This window comes from Oncorhynchus tshawytscha, linkage group LG33 (assembly GCF_018296145.1).
Source record: "Oncorhynchus tshawytscha isolate Ot180627B linkage group LG33, Otsh_v2.0, whole genome shotgun sequence".
Taxonomy (NCBI): domain Eukaryota; kingdom Metazoa; phylum Chordata; class Actinopteri; order Salmoniformes; family Salmonidae; genus Oncorhynchus; species Oncorhynchus tshawytscha.
In genome coordinates this window covers 5,799,499-5,823,795 of record NC_056461.1, presented here as the reverse complement: position 1 = coordinate 5,823,795, position 24,297 = coordinate 5,799,499, and the positions used below count along the sequence as shown (strand labels likewise).

Here is a 24,297-nt window from a genome sequence, read left to right as displayed (position 1 = left end):
ATCTCTTATTTTTCTTCAAACTGCATTGTTGGTTAAGGGCTTGTAAAGTAAGCATTTTACGGTAAGGTCTATATACCCGTTGTATTCGGTGCATGTAACAAATACAATTAGATTGGATTTGAATATGAAAGACGCAAGAAAGTGAAACGCTATTTGCATTCATCTACAGTAGAGGTTGCTTTGCAGGTGCGTCTGAGATGTTCAAGAAATAATTGTTAAGATGAAATAAAACTCTGTGCTTGGAAAGTGTTGTTTGTTTATTGTGATTGCATTTTGGCCTTTTTTTCTTTTTAAAAACAATACAAAACATACAAACGACAACATCACACAAACATCAACCCTGCCCAGACCCACATGCTCACACCCCCATCTCCAGCATCAGCTCCTGTTCCCTCTGCTACTGCAAGGCAATCGGTCCCGGAGCGCCAAGTCTAGGTCCAAGAAGCTTCTGAACAGCTTCTACCCCCAAGGCATAAGACTCCTGAACAGCTAATCAAATGGCTACCCAGACTATTTTCACCCACCTATGCTGCTGCTACTCTCTTATCTATGCATAAGCCACTTTAATAACACTACTTACATGTACATAATTACCTCAACTACCTCAAGTCTGGTGCCCCCACACATTGACTCAGAACAGGTACCCCTTATACAGTAGAGAGAACAAGTATTTGATGCACTGCCGATTGTGCAGGTTTTCCTACTTACAAAGCATGTAGAGGTCTGTCATTTTTATCATAGGTACACTTCAACTGTGAGAGACGGAATCTAAAACAAATATCCAGAAAATCCCATTGTATGATTTTTAAGTAAATAATTTGCATTTTATTGCATGACATAAGTATTTGATATATCAGAATAGCAAAACGTAATATTTGGTACAGAAACCTTTGTTTGCAATTACAGATATGTTTCCTGCAGTTCTTGACCAGGTTTGCACACACTGCAGCAGGGATTTTGGCCCACTCCTCCATACAGACCTTCTCCAGATCCTTCAGGTTTCGGGGCTGTCGCTGGGCAATACAGACTTTCAGCTCCCTCCAAAGATTATCTTTTGGGTTCAGGTCTGGAGAATGGCTAGGCCACTCCATGACCTTGAGATGCTTCTTACGGAGCCACTCCTTAGTTGCCCTGGCTGTGTGTTTCGGGTCGTTGTCATGCTGGAAGACCCAGCCACGACCCATCTTCAATGCTCTTACTGAGGGCAGGAGGTTGTTGGCCAAGATCTCGCGATACATGGCCCCATCCATCCTCCCCTCAATACGGTGCTGTCGTCCTGTCCCCTTTGCAGAAAAGCCTCCCCAAAGAATGCTTCCACCTCCATGCTTCACGGTTGGGATGGTGTTCTTGGGATTGAACTCATCCTTCTTCCTCCAAACACGGCGAGTGGAGTTTAGACCAAAAAACTATATTTTTGTCTCATCAGACCATATGACCTTCTCCCATTCCTCCTCTGGATCATCCAGATGGTCATTGGCAAACTTCAGACGGGCCTGGACATGCGCTGGCTTGAGCAGGGGGACCTTGCGTGCGCTGCAGGATTTTAATCCATGACGGCGTAGTGTGTTACTAATGGTTTTCTTTGAGACTGTGGTCCCAGCTCTCTTCAGGTCATTGACCAGGTCCTGCTGTGTAGTTCTGGGCTGATCCCTCACCTTCCTCATGATCATTGATGCCCCACGAGGTGAGATCTTGCATAGAGCCCCAGCCCGAGGGTGATTGACCGTCATCTTGAACTTCTTCCATTTTCTAATAATTGCGCCAACAGTTGTTGCCTTCTCACCAAGCTGCTTGCCTATTGTCCTGTAGCCCATCCCAGCCTTGTGCAGGTCTACAATTTTATCCCTGATGTCCTTACACAGCCCTCTCGTCTTGGCCATTGTGGAGAGGTTGGAGTCTGTTTGATTGAGTGTGTGGACAGGTATCTTTTATACAGGTAACGAGTGGAGAACAGGAGGGCTTCTTAAAGAAAAACTAACAGGTCTGTGAGAGCCGGAATTCTTACTGATTGGTAGGTGATCAAATACTTGTGTCATGCAATAAAATGCAAATTAATTACTTAAAAATCATACAATGGGATTTTCTGGATTTTTGTTTTAGATTCCGTCTCTCACAGTTGAAGTGTACCTATGATAAAAATGACAGACCTTTACATGCTTTGTAAGTAGGAAAATCTGCAAAATCAGCAGTGTATCAAATACTTGTTCTCCCCACTGTATATAGCCCCACTATTGTTATTTACTACTGCTCTTAATTATTTTTTAATTTTTTTATCTATCTTTTTTTTTTTGGGGGGGGTATTTTCTTAAAAAACTGCATAGTTGGTTAAGGACCTGTAAGTAATCATTTCACTGTAAGGGATACACCTGTTGTATTCAGCGCATGTGACAAATAAAATTTATTTGATTCTCTGCCACATGGCCTCAAACAGCACCATTTTGTCCATCGCCAATGCACTTTCAACATTTAGATAATAAACCATTTGACCTTGCTATTGTGTTAACGGCGGAGGATTGGTTGATTTCCAGTTTTTAAAGTATACTTTTTTTTTTTTGACGATTGACGAAAAAAGTATCGTCCAACCCATTGGGTTTCTGAGTTTTATTTGCCCATATAAAGTCTTAGGGCCGAGTATACTTGTGGGTTAATTGGTATTACAGAGAATAAGTATAACAACTTTAACAGCCATGCCATTCTGAAGAGGTTCATTCTACCTGTTGGATTTATGGCAATATTGTTCCATTTAATTAGTTCTGCTTTCATACTGTTGAGTAATCGGATAGTTATCTTTACATATTCGTTTTTTTGTTGTCACTTAAGCATCCTAAGTATGATCTTTTTTTGTAGTACATTTAAAAGGATTGCTGTAGGTCATGAGTTATTTTTTCTTTTTACTGAGATTTTAGACTTCTGGAAAGAAAAGAAAAAAATCAATATTGGTCAGGTATATCAGGAGATCTGCAAATAATGACACGAGTTACATTTGGGTACTGACTAATTCTTTCTGCAAGCGGTTCAATTGCCAATGCAAATAGGAGGGGGGAGAGAAGACATTCCAAACTTGTGCCCCTTTCTTTAGGAAATGTATATAATATTTGAATAAAAAGTATTCATTCCTGTTTTCGTGCTGCTGTTTTAATTTGGATTTATATCGACTTTTTTAATGAAGCTTTTGAAATTGTCATTATTCTTGTTGTTGTTTCTAACAAACGCTTCTGTATTTTTATATTTTACGATTATAACTGATTTGGTATTTGTTTTGTGAGGGCTGTGAGATGTTTACCAGGTTTATTTCGGCATCTATTTTGCATTTCAGCCTTTTGACCTTCATTTGACTATTGAAAGGCCAAGGCGTAAGCTTAATACACACGTGTCTTCTAATTTTAACAATGTGGTGCACAAACATTCACACAAAACACCTCAAGGTTGAAATAAATCATAGACAACCTTCTTGTTCTGTATTACGCTTTCTGGCTAAAAGTACATAGGTTGGTGTCAGAAGTTGAAACCAGGAGGCCTATGTTATGTTCTTTGATAAATGCATTCAACATATGAAACAGACTGTCAGTTTGAGTCCGCCAGGGAATCCTCCAGGAGTCACCTACAAACTGTGATACCAGTCTTTTCATTTCATATTCTTTCACAAAAAGGGAAACAATGTCACATTGCGGCTTAATATTATATTACAATCCCTAAACAGAGAAACGTCATACCCTGCAGTTTGACAGGAATCTGATATCGCAAACTGCAGCCACTTCATCAAGACTGACAGTTTTTCATTTACACCGCGCCCTCTGTGCATGTGTGTACACACAGTGACATGTCACATGACAGTAATGTATCTAAGATTACTGGATATGTGAGATCATTGGCTTGATACGACCTTGGAAGGTGATCTTGAGAATAGGACTAAAAGGACAGGGGAAGATATGTGTATACAAGCATTCAACACATAGGTAGCTGCACTCGACGTGAATATGAACATGGTTCATAGTGCTTACTTTTACTGTAGAAAAGAAAGGAACTATAAAACGCTAGTACTGTGTTCCTTCACATTGGCATTATTCCTCGCTGTCTGGCTAAAAGTAAGTACAGTTGGTGTCAGAATTGGGAACCGGTATAATGGAAAGCATGTACACAAACACTAAACAAAGCACACCTTGGACTCTCCTGTCGTCCAATCTGTCTAACCTCAGCACAGACATCACCTCTGCAGACCCAATGCAGCTGAAACGAGAGAAACGCTATCTCCAAAGGACATCAGTGACCACAATAAAGAAGGGGAATTGGAGTCCACAAAGCCACAACATCAGGATTATGACAATCTTACAAATCAGGCCAGGACAAACGTATTGATTTACTGTCAAACCTAATCATAGTCAAAAGAGATGTGCCATGCGAAAAGGGATAGAGACCCGCACACCCGGGGGGCATGACAGAAAAGCGTGAAGGACGAGAAAAGAGAGAAAGCAATAACAGCCGACCTGCAAGGCAGGGAGCATGGCATGGTTGATAGAGGGAGATAAGTCGTTGCGCTGGCACTGGGGGGGATGGAAGGTGATGAGGATGGGCCAGACTTTGAGAGTAGGGGGCCAAAATTCTAGTGTGGCTTTAAGAACATGACGACTTAGGTTGCATTTCGACAGGCAGCCCAATTCCGATATTATTTTTCACTGATTGGTCTTTTGATCAGTGCTGCAAAAGATCTGATGTAAAAAGCTGATGGGTCAAAATACCAATTAGTGGAAAGAATATCAGAACTGGAGTGCCTGTCTAAACACAGCCTTTCAGTCTGACGTCCCCAGACAACAATCGAGAAGGAATATAACCTATTGTAAGCCAATACCACGCACCACTGATTATTCAACTAGTGAATAACAAGGAACCACTGTGGATAGAAATGCATAAAAATTGTTGCGTTAATTGCCATATTTCACGGTAAACTCTGGAATATTTTACAGAATTGATGCAAAATCCGGCTCTTGGTAGGAAATCTGCCTTGTAATGAATAACAACCAGAACCCACTGGGAAACAGATGTTTGAATACAAAATGTAGAGGATAGCTTGAGGATTTGCCTTCTAACATCATTGCTGTACAATAACAATACTGAGTAGGGAAAATGTATGTTAATTATTCAGCACAAGTCATCATCATTATCACACATTCCAATAATCTCCCAAACTGAATCAAAACAGACCAAATCAACCTCCTCCTAAAACACGAATAAGTTATGCTTTTGACGTCTCTCAATCTGCTCACATTACATCGTCTCATACACCAAAATGCTGCCAGACACCTTGCTGAACTTCTCAAATGAGAACTTAGCACTTCACACTCCGATGACCCTTTCGAGAAGTATTTGTGTGTGGTCTAATGATTCTGATCATTTATATTCTCCTCTGAAAAATTCATATGTCAGCACGAGATTCATGGGCCAAAGCACATTATAAAGATAGACCTTAGATACATCATATATGGCTCAGAGATGGGCTGCCCTAACAGGATCTGCCAATAGAACGGAATATGATTATGAGAAGGATGTTGTGTTTTCACATATAAAAATTGTGTAACAAAATAGTCCCTGGGGCCAGACAGTCCGATGCTGCAGTGACATTTTAATTTGATGGAACAAAGCCATCTCAACTTTAGCAAGACAACCGCGGGTCACATGGTGTCAGCGATAGTGATAGCTAACGGATACATCCTGCTGTCACAGGGACACACATGATTCAGGTTCATTCTGGAGGGAACGATGGCATAAACTCATCCAAATGAATTGAGAGGAATTACCTAGTGTGTTCAGTCGGTGCAGAACGATCTGTATCAGTTACTTTTCGTACCAGATGGGTGAGTTTGGGTGAAACCCTAGCTGTCATTCAAGTCCCCAAAACTCAAGATGCCTTCCATTTGCAAACACACATTCTATTCTACCTCTACTGATCCTTGAGCACACATTTTATATCCCCAAAAGGAACCTGGTTAATAACATTTTCTACCTTTCCAATTTCGTGATCTGGAATTCTGTACCAATGATCCACAATCATCTGCCCCCCCCAAAGAAATCAATCTCTGGTGCAACAAGTTGTGCATGGTCCCTGACAAACAAAAGACCAACCAAAGAAACAAAAACAATGAAAACGTCCCTGGCAACAAACCAAACCATTCAGAGCCTAGCAACCGTTATGTTTGTCTCTCTCGATATACTGTTTTCCCAAGGTCAAATATGTACCACAACTCTAATAAATGGTGTTCCCCTGAAAATGTTCAAATACACCACTATCTGCTCCAAAATATGCTATTAGGATGTGGTCGTGCGTCAGCGAGTCAACGTATGTCCACGCCTGGCTGTCCGTAAGCGGTGGCGAGCAGCATTGAATTTCTTCAGGGAGGCTAGATAGACATGGAGGCATTTCCAATAGACCGAAAAAGGATCAACGATACCATCCGTCCTGTCGTGGACTGATACCAAGCTACACGCAAATCAGACAACACACACAAATACTCACACAAACACATAAAGATGCCCACGTAAACATGCGCATACACACACATATACTCTCACATGCCTGCACAAACTCACAGAAAATGTGCAACCCATGAGAGACAATAGATGAAAATGCGGCGCCTCTCTCGGCCCAGTGTAATGACTGTTTGTGCCTTATTGACCCTGGTCTCTGGAATAATTAATTTCAATCAGCCCTCGCTATATGGGGTCTGTTTACAGGGTCTGAGGAGAATCTAATAAGATGTGGCAGCCTCCAGAGAGGCTCTCCACCCACATCTTCACACTCACCTTAGGGGATGAGGGCCTGGCCTTATGGGGCCTTTCTGAAGACCAGACGTTATGGGGACCTGACAACACAGGGTTCAGACTTTCTGGAACTAGACTTTATATATTTTTTTTTATTTAACCTTTATTTATCTAAGAACAAATTCTTATTTACAATGACAGCCTACCCCGGCCAAACCCAAACCCGGATGACGCTGGGGAAATAGTTTGCCACCCTATGGGGATCCCAATTACGGCCAGTTTCTATACAGCCTGGAATCGAACCAGGGTCTGTACTGATGCTTCTAGCAATGAGATGCAGTGCCTTAGACCACAGCGCCTTTCGGGAGCCCCTGAAAATATGGGATTTAGTCTTTTCTGGGGACCTGACAATATGGGGACCTGATAATATGGGGACAAGACACTATGGGAACCTGATGGACACCTGATGGACTGATGACTAAGCCGTTGGGTCACCAGTAACCAGGATTGGGAAACTATATTATGAGGGCCAAACATTCCGATCTGAAATGGAGACCTCACTCTGATCTTATGGATTCAATGTCTTTGGGTAAAGTCCTGTTGAACTTTTACTCAATATCATCATTTTTGTCATTGATTATTGAAGATTGCACATGCCTTACCTTGCCCCAGACACAAAGGTTGTTAGTATGTCCGTGTGTCAAATACTTTATCTGATCATATGCTGACATAAACAGCAGTGGGAAGAAAGGTCATTCCTAAAGATAAGAGGTATCCTGTGAGTATGATCATGAATATAAATACAAATATAGGAGTGTGAAAAGCTCAAATAGTGTGTGAATACTCTTTCAATTCATATACATTGAGAATACTAGATTCATTTTATCCCCCACAATACATTGTAGATTGAAGAAGCACATTGATTCTGATTCACAAATACTAAATGTGTCCACAGTAAGACAATGTGGATCAAACTCAAAACAGCACAGTGGCTCCCTCCAGTGTAGAGAAATATTCAGCACGTTTAACATAGTCTCCGCTGTCTGTAATGCAGCACGGTAAATTGTTTCGCTTACAGAAACACCCACACAGATTAGATAGGATTCGCTCAATCTTCTCTGAATCTCCACGTCCAGATGACAGCAAATCTGATTACATGATTTGGGATTTGTAAAAAAAAACTTTATACAAACACAATGACTGAAAACGGTTTTCCAAATGTCTGGTTTTCTCCCTTGTTTAAGCACCTTGATTGGAAAGCAAGGTAGAGACAGTACACACCTTCTCATTTGTCCAGGTAAATAAACACAAAAAGATAAAACCTCTGGACTGGAATGAGATCTCATAGATGGACATAATTGGCTTAGCTTCAAATTTCAATTATGTTTCACTCGTTTGAAATGGGATGGGACGATATAATTTCCCCATCAAAAGGAAATCTGGGCTTGCTATCGCTTTTGTTATCTGAAAGAATACAGGAGATGGGTGATGTCTGACTTAAAGGCTCTTTGATGCTCAAGGTCAAAGTGAGACTAGTCACTGGTGAGTGGCATTTCAGACTGAGGGATTAGACTATATCTGCTCCAATCAAGATCTCAGACAGATCTCCATCACAGAATCATCTTATTTTTCTGAAATCATCATAGATTGCGTACTGTTTGTTTATAATCAAGGACCTGAATATTACGGCTCTGACAAAATATTAATCACTACTACTTTCAGATAAAGGTATAAAAAATAGAAATGTCTGATTAATACGCCGATCAAATATCTGATTAACAATATCCTGGTCTCAACATAAGAGCAGGGTGGTACAAATAATGTGGTAGTGGAATCATGGGAGTTCATTAACAGGATGTACTTCTCACCAGACTAGAGGTGAGAGAGGGGGCTGACTTCCCCAAGGTGGTGGAGCGCATCCGCACCAGGTTGGAGTTCTCTGAGGGGGTCTGCCATGCCTGGTGGGGGGACACATAGGGCAGCAGGTACTTTCCTATAGGACAAGACACAATGGTAGTTACATTATAGAGAGCAGGTCATTTCCTGTACAAGACAGACAACAGTAGTTACACTACAGACAGGCGTATAGGAGCAGGTACAGTAATGTACAGTGGGGCAAAAAAGTATTTAGTCAGCCACTAATTGTGCAAGTTCTCCCACTTAAAAAGATGAGAGGCCTGTAATTGTCATCATAGGTACACATCAACTATGACAGACAAAATGAGAAAAAAAATCCAGAAAATCACATTGTAGGATTTTTTATGAATTTATTTGCAAATTATGGTGGAAAATAAGTATTTGGTCACCTACAAACAAGCGAGATTTCTGGCTCTCACAGACCTGTAACTTCTTCTTTAAGAGGCTCCTCTGTCCTCCACTTGTTACCTGTATTAATGGCACCTGTTTGAACTTGTTATCAGTATAAAAGACACCTGTCCACAACCTCAAACAGTCACACTCCAAACTCCACTATGGCCAAGACCAAAGAGCTGTCAAAGGACACCAGAAACAAAATTGTAGACCTGCACCAGGCTGGGAAGACTCTGCAATAGGTAAGCAGCTTGGTTTGAAAAAAATCAACTGTGGGAGCAATTATTAGGAAATGGAAGACATACAAGACCACTGATAATCTCCCTCGATCTGGGGCTCCACGCAAGATCTCACCCCGTGGGGTCAAAATGATCACAAGAACGGTGAGCAAAAATCCCAGAACCACACGGGGGGACCTAGTGAATGACCTGCAGAGAGCTGGGACCAAAGTAACAAACGCCTACCATCAGTAATACACTACGCCGCCAGGGACTCAAATCCTGCAGTGCCAGACGTGTCCCCCTGCTTAAGCCAGTTCATGTCCAGGCCCATCTGAAGTTTGCTAGAGAGCATTTGGATGATCCAGAAGAAGATTGGGAGAATGTCATATGGCCAGATGAAACCAAAATAGAACTTTTTGGCAAAAACTCAACTCATCGTGTTTGGAGGACAAAGAATGCTGAACTGCATCCAAAGAACACCATACCTACTGTGAAGCATGGGGGTGGAAACATCATGCTTGGGGCTGTTTTTCTGCAAAGGGACCAGGATGACTGATCCGTGTAAAGGAAAGAATGAATGGGGCCATGTATCGTGAGATTTTGAGTGAAAACCTCCTTCCATCAGCAAGGGCATTGAAGATGAAACGTGGCTGGGTCTTTCAGCATGACAATGATCCCAAACACACTGCCCGGGCAACGAAGGAGTGGCTTCGTAAGAAGCATTTCAAGGTCCTGGAGTGGCCTAGCCAATCTCCAGATCTCAACCCCATAGAAAATCTTTGGAGGGAGTTGAAAGTCTGTGTTGCCCAGCAACAGCTCCAAAACATCACTGCTCTAGAGGAGATCTGCATGGAGGAATGGGCCAAAATACCAGCAACAGTGTGTGAAAACCTTGTGAAGACTTACAGAAAACGTTTGACCTCTGTCATTGCCAACAAAGGGTATAAGTATTGAGATAAACTTTTGTTTATCAAATACTTATTTTCCACCATAATTTGCAAATAAATTCATTAAAAATCCTACAAATGTGATTTTCTGGATTTTTCCCCCTAATTTTGTCTGTCATAGTTGAAGTGTACCAATGATGAAAATTACAGGCCTCTCTCATCTTTTTACGTGGGAGAATTGCACAATTGGTGGCTGACTAAATACTTGTTTGCCCCACTGTATGTATATTATGAGAAAAGTACAAATTAAAAGAGAAAAAGAAAGCTGTTGATATTGTGCTTTATCTTTATTTTAAATACTGACTGATTAATTGACTGATTTTATTTTGGGTGTTAAAAAGACCAGGGATACATTCACGCTGTGAGGATACCGGTCGCCTACTCACACCATTTGCACAGATAAATGGATATCAATGCAAATTCATACCATAACAAATGACATTGAGTGCTTCACAGAAATGAACTAATCCTGTCCTCCTCCTCTCCTTAGAGAAACAGAGCTGAAGGCCCTAAAACGGCAAGGGCTCACAAGAGGCAGCAGTGAAAGTTAATACACTTATAAGACCAGAGACGCTACAGTACAGGGCATGTTGATGAGACGTTTCCTACGTAGAATCCTAAGATTAACAAGGTCTTAACAAATACATATTTTTCAGGGCAAATATTTCCCCAAGAGTTGTCTCGCAGTAAAATGGTCATGGTCATTCGGATTGGGTGCGTGCAGCATTTATGGTGATATGGCCTCCGCAAAAGTCAGGGCATTCATACTTCCTGCGCGTCGCCAAACAGAGCAGAGCTGTTGTGAAGGAAGTTGTCAAGGAAGTCAGTTTATGTTTATACAGGACCTCCCGCCCCCATCTACCGTCAACCAATCATATAAAGTGCTGAGCTATAGGGAGTCCTCTGCATTGTTACAACATTTGAAAGGAGCACGGCGATGCGGTACGGAGCTCAATTCGGTCTCTGCGTACCTCCGGTGCCACCGACCACATTTTTGGATTAAGCATGAATTGACTCTAACAGTCTCTAGATGGCAGTAGGTCCACAGGTGCTAAGATTACAATCAACATTCAACCACATTTTGTTCAATTATGAAATCAGCTATACAGTTTAGAGCCCCTCTAGGTTTTAATATCCATAAAACCTAGAGGTCAAACAGGGAAATGGTTCCAATAGTTTTTCCACCATTCATTTTTCCCCATAGGGAATTTTTAGAAACATCAAATAAGGGCTGGGTTTCGTGTGGGATTACACTGGTGTGACGTTTTAATAACCATGTAAATCTCTCTCGGACAAGGTGACTTGATCAATATATTCGGCTATATTTACTTTCGAAAATGCTAATTAGCATCAAAGTAAGACTACAAATCCCAGCAAGCTGCTACACGTCATCGCTAGCTGACACCTTTGCAAACAGTTTTAAAATTGTCTTGTGCAAACTTGCACAAGACAGTTCACAGAAATGTCAATTTAAATAAATGTTGCCAATGGGTATGATGACTCATAATGTGGTACTCTATAGAGCCCAAATAATGTTGTGTGCGTGCAGTCTGGGTTATCGTGTCACATTGTGGCATTGAGGCTCCTAGCAGTCATTTAAAAAAAAATATATATTTTTAAATTCTCCCTAAAATCATGTGTCACCCTCTTCTCATCATCCCTCTTATCCCCTCTAGACTTTCATGTGTGTGTATACATTTCCATTTCCTGTTGAAGGAAGCACAGCAAGTCAACAGTCAATATGAGAGAATTAACTGCCTTGGTGGAGACGATGAGTGAAAAGGAGGAGCAGAGGAAGAGAGACATTCCTCTCACCTCGATATGACCTAATGTGTTTAGTAGCAGAACTCTGGTCCTGAGGGGCTGCAGTGTCAGCTGGCTTTGGTCCTTGATCTTTCCTTTTGATCAGAGACTGATTGAGACCTTGGTACTATGGTGTGTGGACTCTGGTAAACCAATAACAGCTGATTAATCAAATGCCAGGGGGCAGGAATGTCAGCATGTCGCTCTGAATAGGAGTCTGTTGGATGACTGGTATGATGTAGTTGTTGGGCTTCACTGCAAGTGTATCGTATGTTTCAGATATTCCATTTTAAAAAATGAAGTAAGAACGTCAGCATGTGTTGCCTTCAAGGGACTGGAGTTCGATGAGACCTTGTGATTTGTAATGTACAGTGCCTTCAGAAAGTATTCACACCCCTTGACTTTTTCCACATTTTGTTGTGTTACAGCCTGAATTTAAAATGGATTAAATTGAGATTTTGTCACTGGCCTACACACAATACCCCATAATGTGGAATTGTGTTTTCTAAAGTTTTACAAATTAATTGCAAATGAAAAGCTGAAATGTTTTGAGTCGATAGATATTCACAACCCCTTTGTTATGGCAAGCCTAAACAAGTTCAGGATACAATTTTTTTTGCATAAGTCACATAAATTGCATCGACTTACTCTGATTGCAATAATAGTGTTTAACGTGATTTTTTAATATGATTACCTCATCTCTGTACACCACACATACAGATAATTGTAAGGTCCCTCAGCAGAGCAGCGCATTTCTAACACAGATTCAACCGCAAAGACCAGAGAGGTTTTCCAATTGCCTCACAAGGACGGGCACCTATTGGTAGATGGGTAAAAGTAAATATATACAGTGCCTTGCGAAAGTATTCGGCCCCCTTGAACTTTGCAACCTTTTGCCACATTTCAGGCTTCAAACATAAAGATATAAAACTGTATTTTTTTGTGAAGAATCAACAACAAGTGGGACACAATCATGAAGTGGAAAGACATTTATTGGATATTTCAAATGTTTTTAACAAATCAAAAACTGAAAAATTGGGCGTGCAAAATTATTCAGCCCCTTTACTTTCAGTGCAGCAAACTCTCTCCAGAAGTTCAGTGAGGATCTCTGAATGATCCAATGTTGACCTAAATGACTAATGATGATAAATACAATCCACCTGTGTGTAATCAAGTCTCCGTATAAATGCACCTGCACTGTGATAGTCTCAGAGGTCCGTTAAAAGCGCAGAGAGCATCATGAAGAACAAGTAACACACCAGGCAGGTCCGAGATACTGTTGTGAAGAAGTTTAAAGCCGGATTTGGATACAAAAAGATTTCCCAAGCTTTAAACATCCCAAGGAGCACTGTGCAAGCGATAATATTGAAATGGAAGGAGTATCAGACCACTGCAAATCTACCAAGACCTGGCCATCCCTCTAAACTTTCAGCTCATACAAGGAGAAGACTGATCAGAGATGCAGCCAAGAGGCCCATGATCACTCTGGATGAACTGCAGAGATCTACAGCTGAGGTGGGAGACTCTGTCCATAGGACCACAATCAGTCGTATATTGCACAAATCTGCCCTTTATGGAAGAGTGGCAAGAAGAAAGCCATTTCTTAAAGATATCCATAAAAAGTGTCGTTTAAAAAGTTTGCCACACCAAACATGTGGAAGAAGGTGCTCTGGTCAGATGAAACCAAAATTGAACTTTTTGGCAACAATGCAAAACGTTATGTTTGGCGTAAAAGCAACACAGCTCATCACCCTGAACACACCATCCCCACTGTCAAACATGGTGGTGGCAGCATCATGGTTTGGGCCTGCTTTTCTTCAGCAGGGACAGGGAAGATGGTTAAAATTGATGGGAAGATGGATGGAGCCAAATATAGGACCATTCTGGAAGAGAACCTGATGGAGTCTGCAAAAGACCTGAGACTGGGACGGAGATTTGTCTTCCAACAAGACAATGATCCAAAACATAAAGCAAAATCTACAATGGAATGGTTAAAAAAAACATATACAGGTGTTAGAATGGCCAAGTCAAAGTCCAGACCTGAATCCAATCGAGAATCTGTGGAAAGAACTGAAAACTGCTGTTCACAAATGCTCTCCATCCAACCTCACTGAGCTCGAGCTGTTTTGCAAGGAGGAATGGGAAATAATTTCAGTCTCTCGATGTGCAAAACTGATAGACATACCCCAAGCGACTTACAGCTGTAATCGCAGCAAAAGGTGGCGCTACAAAGTATTAACTTAAGGGGGTTGAATAATTTTGCACGCCCAATTTTTCAGTTTTTGATTTGTTAAAAAAGTTTGAAATATCCAATAAATGTCATTCCACTTCATGATTGTGTCCCACTTGTTGTTGATTCTTCACAAAAAAATACAGTTTTATATCTTTATGTTTGAAGCCTGAAATGTGGCAAAAGATTGCAAAGTTCAAGGGGGCCGAATACTTTCGCAAGGCACTGTGTATATATATATATATATTCTTTTTTGAATATCCCTTTGAGCACGATGAAGTTATTACACTGAACTAAAATATCAAACGCAACATGTAAAGTGTTGGTCCCATGTTTCATGAGCTGAAATAAAAGATCCCAGAAATGTTCCACACACACATAAAAATGTATTTCTCTCAAATGTTGAGTTCAAATCTGTTTACACCCCCATTAGTGAGCATTTCTATTTTGCCAAGATAATCCATCCACCTGACAGGTGTGGCATATCAGGAAGCTAATCAGCATGTTTACACAGGTGCACCTTATGCTGGGGACAATAAAAAACTCTAAGATGTGCAGTTTTGTCACAACACGTTGTGAACAGAGTGCCCCTTGGTGGCACTTGGGTTATAGTATGGGCAGGCATAAAATACAGACAATGAACACAATTGCCTTCTATCGATGGCAATTTGAATGCACAGAGACACCGTGATGAGATCCTGAGGCCCATTGTCGTGTCATTCATCCACCGCCATCACCTCATGTTTCAGCATGATATTGCAAAGCCCCATATCGCAAGGACCTGTACACAATTCCAGGAAGCTGAAAATGTCCCAGTTCTTCCATGGCCTGCATACTCACTAGACGTGTATGATGAATGGCACAACAATGGGCCTCATGATCTCATCACGGTATTGCTGTGCATTCAAATTGCCATTGATAAAATGCAAATTGTGATCGTTGTCCGTAGCTTATGCCTGCCCATACCATAACCCCACCGCCACCATGTGGCACTCAACGTTGCTCAGCAAACAGCTCGCCCACACAACGCCATACACGTGGTCTGCAGTTATGGGGCCGGTTGAACGCACTGCCAAATTCTTTAAAATGATGCTGGAGGTGATTTTCAGTTCCCGCCAACATCCAGCAACTTTGCACAGCCATTGAAGAGTGGGACAACATTCCACAGGTCACAATCAACAGCCTGATCAACTCTATGTGATGGAGATGTGCTGCACTGCATGAGGCAAGATCACACAAGATACTGACTGGTTTTCTGATCCATGCCCCTACTTTCTTTTTTAAAGATATGTGACCAACAGATGCATAGCTGTATTCCCAGTCATGTGAAATCCATAGATTTGGGCCTAATGAATTCATTTAAATTGACTGATTTCCTTTTATGAACTGTAACTCAGTAAAATCAATGAAATTGTTGCCTGTTGCATTTATATTTTTTGTTCAGTGTAATTACACTTTGGATGGTGTATCAATACACCTAGTCACTACAAAGATATAGGCATACTTTCTAGCAGAGTTGCCGGAGAGGAAGGAAACTGCTCAGGGATTTCACCAGGAGGTCAATGGTGACTCTAAAACAGTTACAGAGTTTAAAGGCTGTGATAGGAGAACACTGAAGATGGATCAACAGCAACGGAATTGACAGTCTGAAAATAAGGAAGCCTGTACAGAATAAAAACATTCCAAAAACATGCACCCTGTTTGCAACAAGGCACTAAAGTAATGCTGTAAAAAATGTGGCAAAGCAATTCACTTTTTGTCCTGAACGCAAAGTGTTGCATTAGAGTTGCCCCAAACATGTTACTGAGTACTACTCTCCATATGTTCAAGCATAGTGCTGGATGCTTCATGTTATGGGTATGCTTGTAATCGTTAAGGACTGGTGAGTTTTTCAGGATGAAAAAAGAAACGCACAGGCCAAATCCTAGAGGTAAACCTGGTTCAGTCTGCTTTCCACTAGACACTGGGAGATTAATTCACCTTTCAGCAGGACATTAACCTAAAACACAAGGCCTAATCTACACTTGGAGTTGCTTACCAAGACGATGGTGAATGTTGTAGAGTGGCCGAGTTACAGTTTTGACTTAAATCTGCTTAACATCTATGGCAAGACTATGGCAACATCTATGGCAAGACTAGTTGTCTAGCTATGATCAACTAATTTGACAGAACTTGAAGAATAATGGGCAAATATTGTACAATCCAGGTGTGCAACGCTCTTAAAGACTTACCCAGAAAGACTCGCAGCTGTAATTGCTGCCAAAAGGTGATTCTAACATGTAATGACTCATGGATTTGAATACTTACACATTTTATTTATTTAATTTAAAAGAAAATTGCTAACATTTCTAAAAACATGTTTTCACTTAGTCATTATGGAGTTGTGTGTGTGTGTAGATGGGTGAGAATACAAATACATTTTGAAGTCAGGCTGCAACAGCAAAACGTGGAATAAGTCAAGGGGTATGAATACTTTCTGAAGGCACTGTATATGGGTGGCTGCAAAATGTACATGAACGGCTGCAACATGTAGCCTATATGGGTGGCTGTGAAAGTCAAATCAAAATATGCTCAACAAAGTTCCATGTCGCCCAACGTATAGCCTGAGTAAGCAGAGTTCTGCCAGCTCTGACCATTAGACCCAGACAGACAGCGATAGAGAACATAGTCTTCTTTCACACTGACCGCATTAAGACTTTCTTGGTAAACACTTCACCTGATCTGCTCTGGTCTACAGCACTAGGAAGACTTAGCCCAACATGAACACTGACAAATCGCGCCAACTCAGACAGCTAACTAGCTATAAAGCCTGATTGTCCCATTGCGTAGGATGCAAAATGAGGCGGCACAACTCTAAACTAAATGGGCGCCTGAAGTGGCAATGGAAAATGAGAGCAACAGACGAGTTCAAATGAAACGTCAAAAACAAGCACCAACACATCACGGAGAAGCTATTCAACACAAGTCAAGACCAACAAAGTAAAACCATGGTGAGATGTAAAATGTTCTGTATGCCTGTATGTCTGCGTGCATGCATTTGTGTGCGTGACATGGTTGCCCTACACCTCAGGCATCATCCTTTACACATCAACCAACCATTTAGCCTTTCCAATCTCTGGAAAAAAACCATATCTCCCATCTCCACCATCTCCCGATTTCTTCTCACATGTATGAGAGCCTGCCGGACTCATGGAAAGAGGCTATTACACATGCATAATGCACAGGGACATTACACATGCATGAGCCTTGCATTACCAAAACGTCCTGCCTTGCGAATGGGCCTTTCCTCATGTATTTCAAAGAGGCTGACGGAAATGTGATGTTGAAGAGGATTCTCATCCAACTCCATGTATGGTGACCTCCCAGCACAAAAGCACTTAACTTCAGGTACGGTTGGGGGGGGGGGGGTAATTTCTCTGTTATTAAACCTAGGGAACATCACTTTGTGTGTGTGTGTCTTACAGTCACCAATTATTTCAGGTGGAAATATTCTCCCTTCTCCATCGATGCCTTTTCCCTCTGCAACAGTTATCTACCTCGTCACTTAGAAGTAGGACACGCCTCAGTAAAAGAAAACATCCTCTGCTTTTCTACCTGCATCCTGTTTAGTAGGGAAAAGTCGATTCACATCTTTTTGAAACTCAGAGGCACAACCTGGACTTGTCCAATGAGAACAAAGATTGTTGTTTCCCCTTTTATCCTACAGTGTGCCCTCCTGAACATGACCCCGGTGTTCTACGACACGCCTCCTCCCCGTGGCATCCGGTGCCTTGCTGTAAGGCCTGGAGGGTCGGACGGTAAAACAGGATGACACACAGAGACAGGAAGGAAAACGATGATCCGGAGATGGCTTCCTCATCAGCACTCATCACACACCAGCCAGGAGAGTAAATCCCTAATTAGTGCCCCGGTCGGAGCACAGCTCCAGGTCACCCCTCACCACATTATTAAACTAGGTAAATCAAGATGTAGCCTAGGCCTATTCACAATAGAGGCGAATGCATATTCAATACGACTGTGTGCATACATTGAGTTATTTCATGGGACACCAGATGAAAAGCAATCTGTTTCCCTACCATATGGGACTCATTTTATCATACTGATCAACAACATTTGCATAGAAGCAGCAATCTTTCCTTTTATAAAAGTGTGCACTGTCTCTTTAAGATCCATGACGTCATTCACTAACAGTCAGTTCGACACTAAAGCACATATGCAAATGATTGAGAGAGACCGGAGGCTGGGACACAAAGTGAGTGAATGACATTTTGTGACAAACAGCTTTGAAATCAGCAACATTTTTGCATTAAGGTTTGCATATGATCACAAACAAGGTACTAGGGTAGGGAATTGATGTTGGCTTCAGCTGTACGCTAGCAAGGAGAGTTAGCCTACGGAGTTGGAAGCTACCGGTATCTTCATTGATGTTAGCTTCAGCTGTACGCTAGCAAGGAGAGTTAGCCTACGGAGTTGGAAGCTCCCGGTATCTTCATTGATGTTAGCTTCAGCTGTACGCTAGCAAGGAGAGTTAGCCTACGGAGTTGGAAGCTCCCGGTATCTTCATTGATGTTAGCTTCAGCTGTACGCTAGCAAGGAGAGTTAGCCTACGGAGTTGGAAGCTCCCGGTATCTTCATTGATGTTAGCTTCAGCTGTACGCTAGCAAAGGAGAGTTAGCCTACGGAGTTGGAAGCTCCCGGTATCTTCATTGATGTTAGCTTCAGCTGTACGCTAGCAAGGAGAGTTAGCCTACGGAGTTGGAAGCTCCCGGTATCTTCATTGATGTTAGCTTCAGCTGTACGCTAGCAAGGAGAGTTAGCCTACGAAGTTGGAAGCTCCCGGTATCTTCATTGATGTTAGCTTCAGCTGTACGCTAGCAAGGAGAGTTAGCCTACGGAGTTGGAAGCTCCCGGTATCTTCATTGATGTTAGCTTCAGCTGTACGCTAGCAAGGAGAGTTAGCCTACGGAGTTGGAAGCTCCCGGTATCTTCATTGTAAAGTGTTCTGGCCTGTAATGGACATGGTTTTGCGAACAGTAATTAACACATTCAACATTTCATGTTGCATTATTCAAGTGTGTTAACTTCTGTGCAGCATGAGTGGCGATGCAGCCCTGACTCCCAGTGAGTGCAGTGGTTCCTCGGGATAGGCTAGAGCTGGGAATAAGTAAATGGAGCAAGCGAGATGCTCTCAAACTATAAGGGGACATCAGCTACACTGATAGGCAGACATACATGTTTTATTTATCTAACTAGGCAAGTCAGTGAAAAACAAATTCTTATTTTACAATGTCCGCCTACCCTGGCCAAACCCTCCCCCAACCCGGACGACGCTGGGCCAATTGTGCGCCGTCCTATGGGACTCCTGATCACGGCCGGTTGTGATATAGCCCGGGATTGAAGCAGGGTCTGTAGTGATGCCTCTAGCACTGAGATGCAGTGCCTTAGACAACCTGAGACACATTCAACATTAGTACTGGAAGTTTTTTTAAATAGTACCAAACCGATCATGTTCTAGTATCAAAAAGGTACAGAGGTTTTGGTATATCATGGAACACTAGTGTTTGCATGCAAATATATATATATTATTGTGTTTCTGCATATGCTTGTGTGTGTGTGTACACTGTATGTGCACCTGCAGGGCCTGGCCCTGTGGTTATTACCTGTGAGAGCGCTCCCTAGGCTCCCCCTACGGAGGTTCTTGCCGTCCTCACAGAGCGGTCTCTTGAATTTGAGGGCGAGGCCCACGCCGTGGATGACCTCCGGGTTGGTGGACTTCCGGAAGGGCATGGACGGAGGGTACAGGATGTTATCCAACTGCAGGAGAGGAGGACAGATGGTGGTTAAGTTAGGTCAATGGCTCCCAAATTGTGGATCAAGAACCACACTGGGGGGTTATGGCCAATTCATATTGAAGAAATTGTCACAGGAACTTGGTAGTTTGGAAGCCACGGGGGTTAGGTGAACTGTGGTGGGGCTGAAGGCGGACGTTGGTGAACATTTTTTACTTGGTTCTGTATCACTCAAGCCCGATTAGAGATCACTTGTGCGAGCAGCAAACAGTAGACCATACAGTACAGCTAAGGTGCTGAATTATCATGCAAGCATACAATCCCACGACACAACAATGGTAGAGATGACTAACATCACAAATAGCCGCCCAGTGAGAGTACAATGTGAGTACGGTTGTAAAAAAAACTCTGTGCATGATCAAATCCTTGTGTACACAAACACTGTAATACGTGTTGCATTGCACACTTAGGAAAATGTTGCATCATCCTTGTAAAACCTATTGATGAGTAAATGTGGTGTCGATAATAGCTATAGTGGTTAGCTAGCTTGGAGAAGGTATTTAGTGTTGAGTGCCAGTGAGGATTTCCAATGCTGAACAACTTGTTACAGCTGTTGATAAGTCATTGATAATAATACAATTTAATTTCTTCATATGTCATTGTATTATGATATACAGTATATTCGGAAAGTATTAAGACCCCTTAAATTTTTCCACATTGTTACGTTACAGCCTTATTCTAAAATGGATTAAAATAACTAATTAACATATGTTAGGTGGTGAAAAAAGTAATGGGAACATAATCCCCAAAAATGTATGCAATTGCAAAACATGTTGGTATCTCATTCATTACGCCGGTGAATCAATCAATAAGTGCCGACCACAATTAGTCGACTGGTCGACTGTCGAGCAGTAGCAAATATATATATATACAGTATCAGTCAAAAGTTTGGACACAAGTAATCATTCAAGGGTTTTTCTTTATTTTTACTATTTTCTACATTGTAGAATAGTGAAGACATCAAAAACATGAAATAACACATGAAATCATGTAGTAAGCAAAAAAAGTGTTGAACAAATCAAAATATATTTTATATTTGAGGTTCTTCAAAGTAGCAACCCTTTGCCTTGATGACAGCTTTGCACACTTTTGGCATTCTCTCAACCAGCTTCATAAGTTAGTCACCTAGAATGCATTTCAATTAACAGGTGTGTCTTGTTAAAAAATAATTTGTGGAATTTCTTTCCTTCTTAATGCATTTGAGCCTATCCTTTATTAGGATCCACATTAGCTAATCTTCCTGGGGTCCAACACCAATTAACATGACATTACAAACAACCACAACCAAGACTTGACAAACATTCAACAAGTAGACAATACAGAGAGGTATTTAAATTGATAGGAAACACATTTAACATTCAGTTGATGCTTTCCATTTCCTGTTCAGTCATATGGTCTACCACATTAGATGTTCTTTAATTTTTTTCTAGAAGGTGGATTTACTTTTTGCCTGAGAAATATGGATTGGTAAAAAGTTCGATTCAGCTATAGCTCTATATAAAACTGTAGATTTAAGGTGATTTGTCCTTGTTGTTTTCGATGACTTGAATTTGCCTGTCTGGTCCGGTGGTTATGCGTGTTGCTAGTATGTACTAATTAGACTGAAAAATACTGCTTTTTTGGGGGGATTTTTAAATACATCATTCCTAAAGAAAATCAGAAGACTAGATAGTAATTTGTTTTTAACGTGAAGCCATGAGAGATTCTGATGCATTTGACTAATATTCATTCGGTTAGAGCAATGAAGAGGTAATCTTGCAGCCCTGTTTTGAGCAATTTGGAGCTTTTTAAAATCTTTCTTTGCTGCAGATTAACATATAACTGGACAGTACTCTAAGTGTGATAGGACCAGGGATTGAATCACCTGATTCAGAGTGCTAGATGTTACATGCGGTTGAAGTCGGAAGTTGACATACAGTTAGGTTGAACTATAGTTTTGGCAAGTCTTTTAGGACATCTACTATGTGCATGACACATGTAATTCTTCCAACAATTGTTTACAGACAGATTATTTATTGTATCACAATTCCAGTGGAGCAGAAGTTTACATAGACTAAGTTGACTGTGCCTTTAAACAGCTTGGAAAATTCCAGAAAATTATGTCATGGCTTTAGAAGCTTCTGATAGGCTAATTGACATCATTTGAGTCAATTGGAGATGTACCTGTGGGTGTATTTCAAGGCCTACCTTCAAACTCAGTGCCCCTTTGCTTGACATCATGGGAAAATCAAAAGAAATCAGCCAAGACCTCAGAAAAAAATTGTGGACAACAACTCTGGTTCATCATTGGGAGAAACTCCCAAGCCCCTGAAGGTACCATGCTCATCTGTACAAGTAAAAAGTGCAAATCAATCCCAAAACAACAGCAAAGGATCTTGTGAAGATGCTGGAGGACATTAGGTACAAAATAATCTACATCCACAGTAACATGAGTCCCATATCGACATAACCTGAAAGGCCGCTCAGCAAGGAAGAAGCCACTGCTCCAAAACCACCATAAAAAGGCCAGACTATAGTTTGCAACTGCACATGGGGACAAAGGACGTACTTTCTGGAGAAATGTCCTCTGGTCTGATGAAACAAAATTTGAACTGTTTGGCCAGAATGACCATCGTTATGTTTGGAGGAAAAAGGGAGAGGCTTACAAGCCGAAGAACACCATCCCAACCGTGAAGCATGGGGGTGGCAGCATCATGTTGTGGGGGTGGGGGGCTTTGCTGCAGGAGGGACTGGTGCACTTCACAAAATAGATGGCCGCATGAGGAAGGAAAATTATGTGGATATATTGAAACAACATCTCAAGACATCAGTCAGGAAGTTAAAGCTTGGTCCTAATGGACAATGACCCCAAGCATACTTCCAAGGTTGTGGCAAAATGGCTTAAGGACAACAAAGTCAAGGTATTGGAGTGGCCATCACAAAGCCCTGACCTCAATCCCATGGAAAATGTGCAGGCAGAACTGAAAAAGCGTGTGCAAGCAAGGAAGCCCACAAACCTGACTCAGCTACACCAGCTCTGTCAGAAGGAATGTGCCAAAATAGTTAAAAGAAATTCATATCAGCAAGCAATATTAACTAGGGAAACTGCCTCACTTCTCTTGCGTTCATTGCACGCAGAGTCAGGTTATATGGCAACTAATTTGCAAGAATTTTACATAATTATGACATAATATTGAAGGTTGTGCAATGTAACAGCAATATTTAGACTTAGGGTTGTCACCCGTTCGATAAAATACAGAACTGTTCTGTATTTCACTGGCAGGGTCTACAGTCAATCACAGATTACAAAAAGAAGAGCCCAGTCACGGACCAGGATGCCTTGCTCCCAGGCAGACTAAATAACTTTGCCCGCTTTGAGGACAATACAGTGCCACTGACACGGCCCGCAACCAAAACATGCGGACTCTCCTTCACTGCAGCCGAGGTGAGTAAGACATTTAAATGTGTTAACCCTCGCAAGGCTGCAGGCCCAGACGGCATCCCCAGCCGCGCCCTCAGAGCATGCGCAGACTAGCTGTCTGGTGTGTTTACAGACATATTCAATCGATCCCTATCCCAGTCTGCTGTTCCCACATGCTTCAAGAGGGCCACCATTGTTCCTGTTCCCAAGAAAGCTAAGGTAACTGAGCTAAACGACTACCGCCCGTAGCACTCACTTCCGTCATCATGAAGTGCTTTGAGAGACTAGTCAAGGACCATATCACCTCCACCCTACCTGACACCCTAGACCCACTCCAATTTGCTTACCGCCCAAATAGGTCCACAGACGATGCAATCTCAACTACACTGCACACTGCCCTAACCCATCTGGACAAGAGGAATATCTGTGAGAATGCTGTTCATCGACTACAGCTCAGCATTTAACACCATAGTACCCTCCAAACTCGTCATCAAGCTCGAGACCCTGGGTCTCGACCCCGCACTGTGCAACTGGGTACTGGACTTCCTGACGGGCCGCCCCCAGGTGGTGAGGGTAGGTAACAACATCTACACCCTGCTGATCCTCAACACTGGGGCCCCACAAGGGTGCGTTCTGAGCCCTCTCCTGTACTCCCTGTTCACCCACGACTGCATGGCCACGCATGCCTCCAACTCAATCATCAGGTTTGCGGACAACACAACAGTGGTAGGCTTGATTACCAACAACGACGAGACGGCCTACAGGGAGGAGGTGAGGGCCCTCG

At 42.0% G+C, this 24,297-nt stretch overlaps 1 protein-coding gene across 2 annotated transcripts in view; it reads right to left on the bottom strand.

Annotated features, from left to right (window-relative positions):
* The window catches only part of LOC112230789 (microtubule-associated serine/threonine-protein kinase 3), a 177,950-nt gene that overhangs the window by 122,468 nt on the left and 31,185 nt on the right, over positions 1-24,297 (bottom strand). For both annotated transcript variants that reach the window (XM_024397078.2, XM_024397079.2), the window contains exons 2-3: positions 19,925-20,078; positions 8,622-8,746 (exon numbers count right to left, since the gene is read on the bottom strand). In XM_024397078.2, the coding sequence (XP_024252846.1) occupies positions 8,622-8,746; positions 19,925-20,078 (279 nt within the window). The remainder of the gene's footprint in view (positions 1-8,621; positions 8,747-19,924; positions 20,079-24,297) is intronic.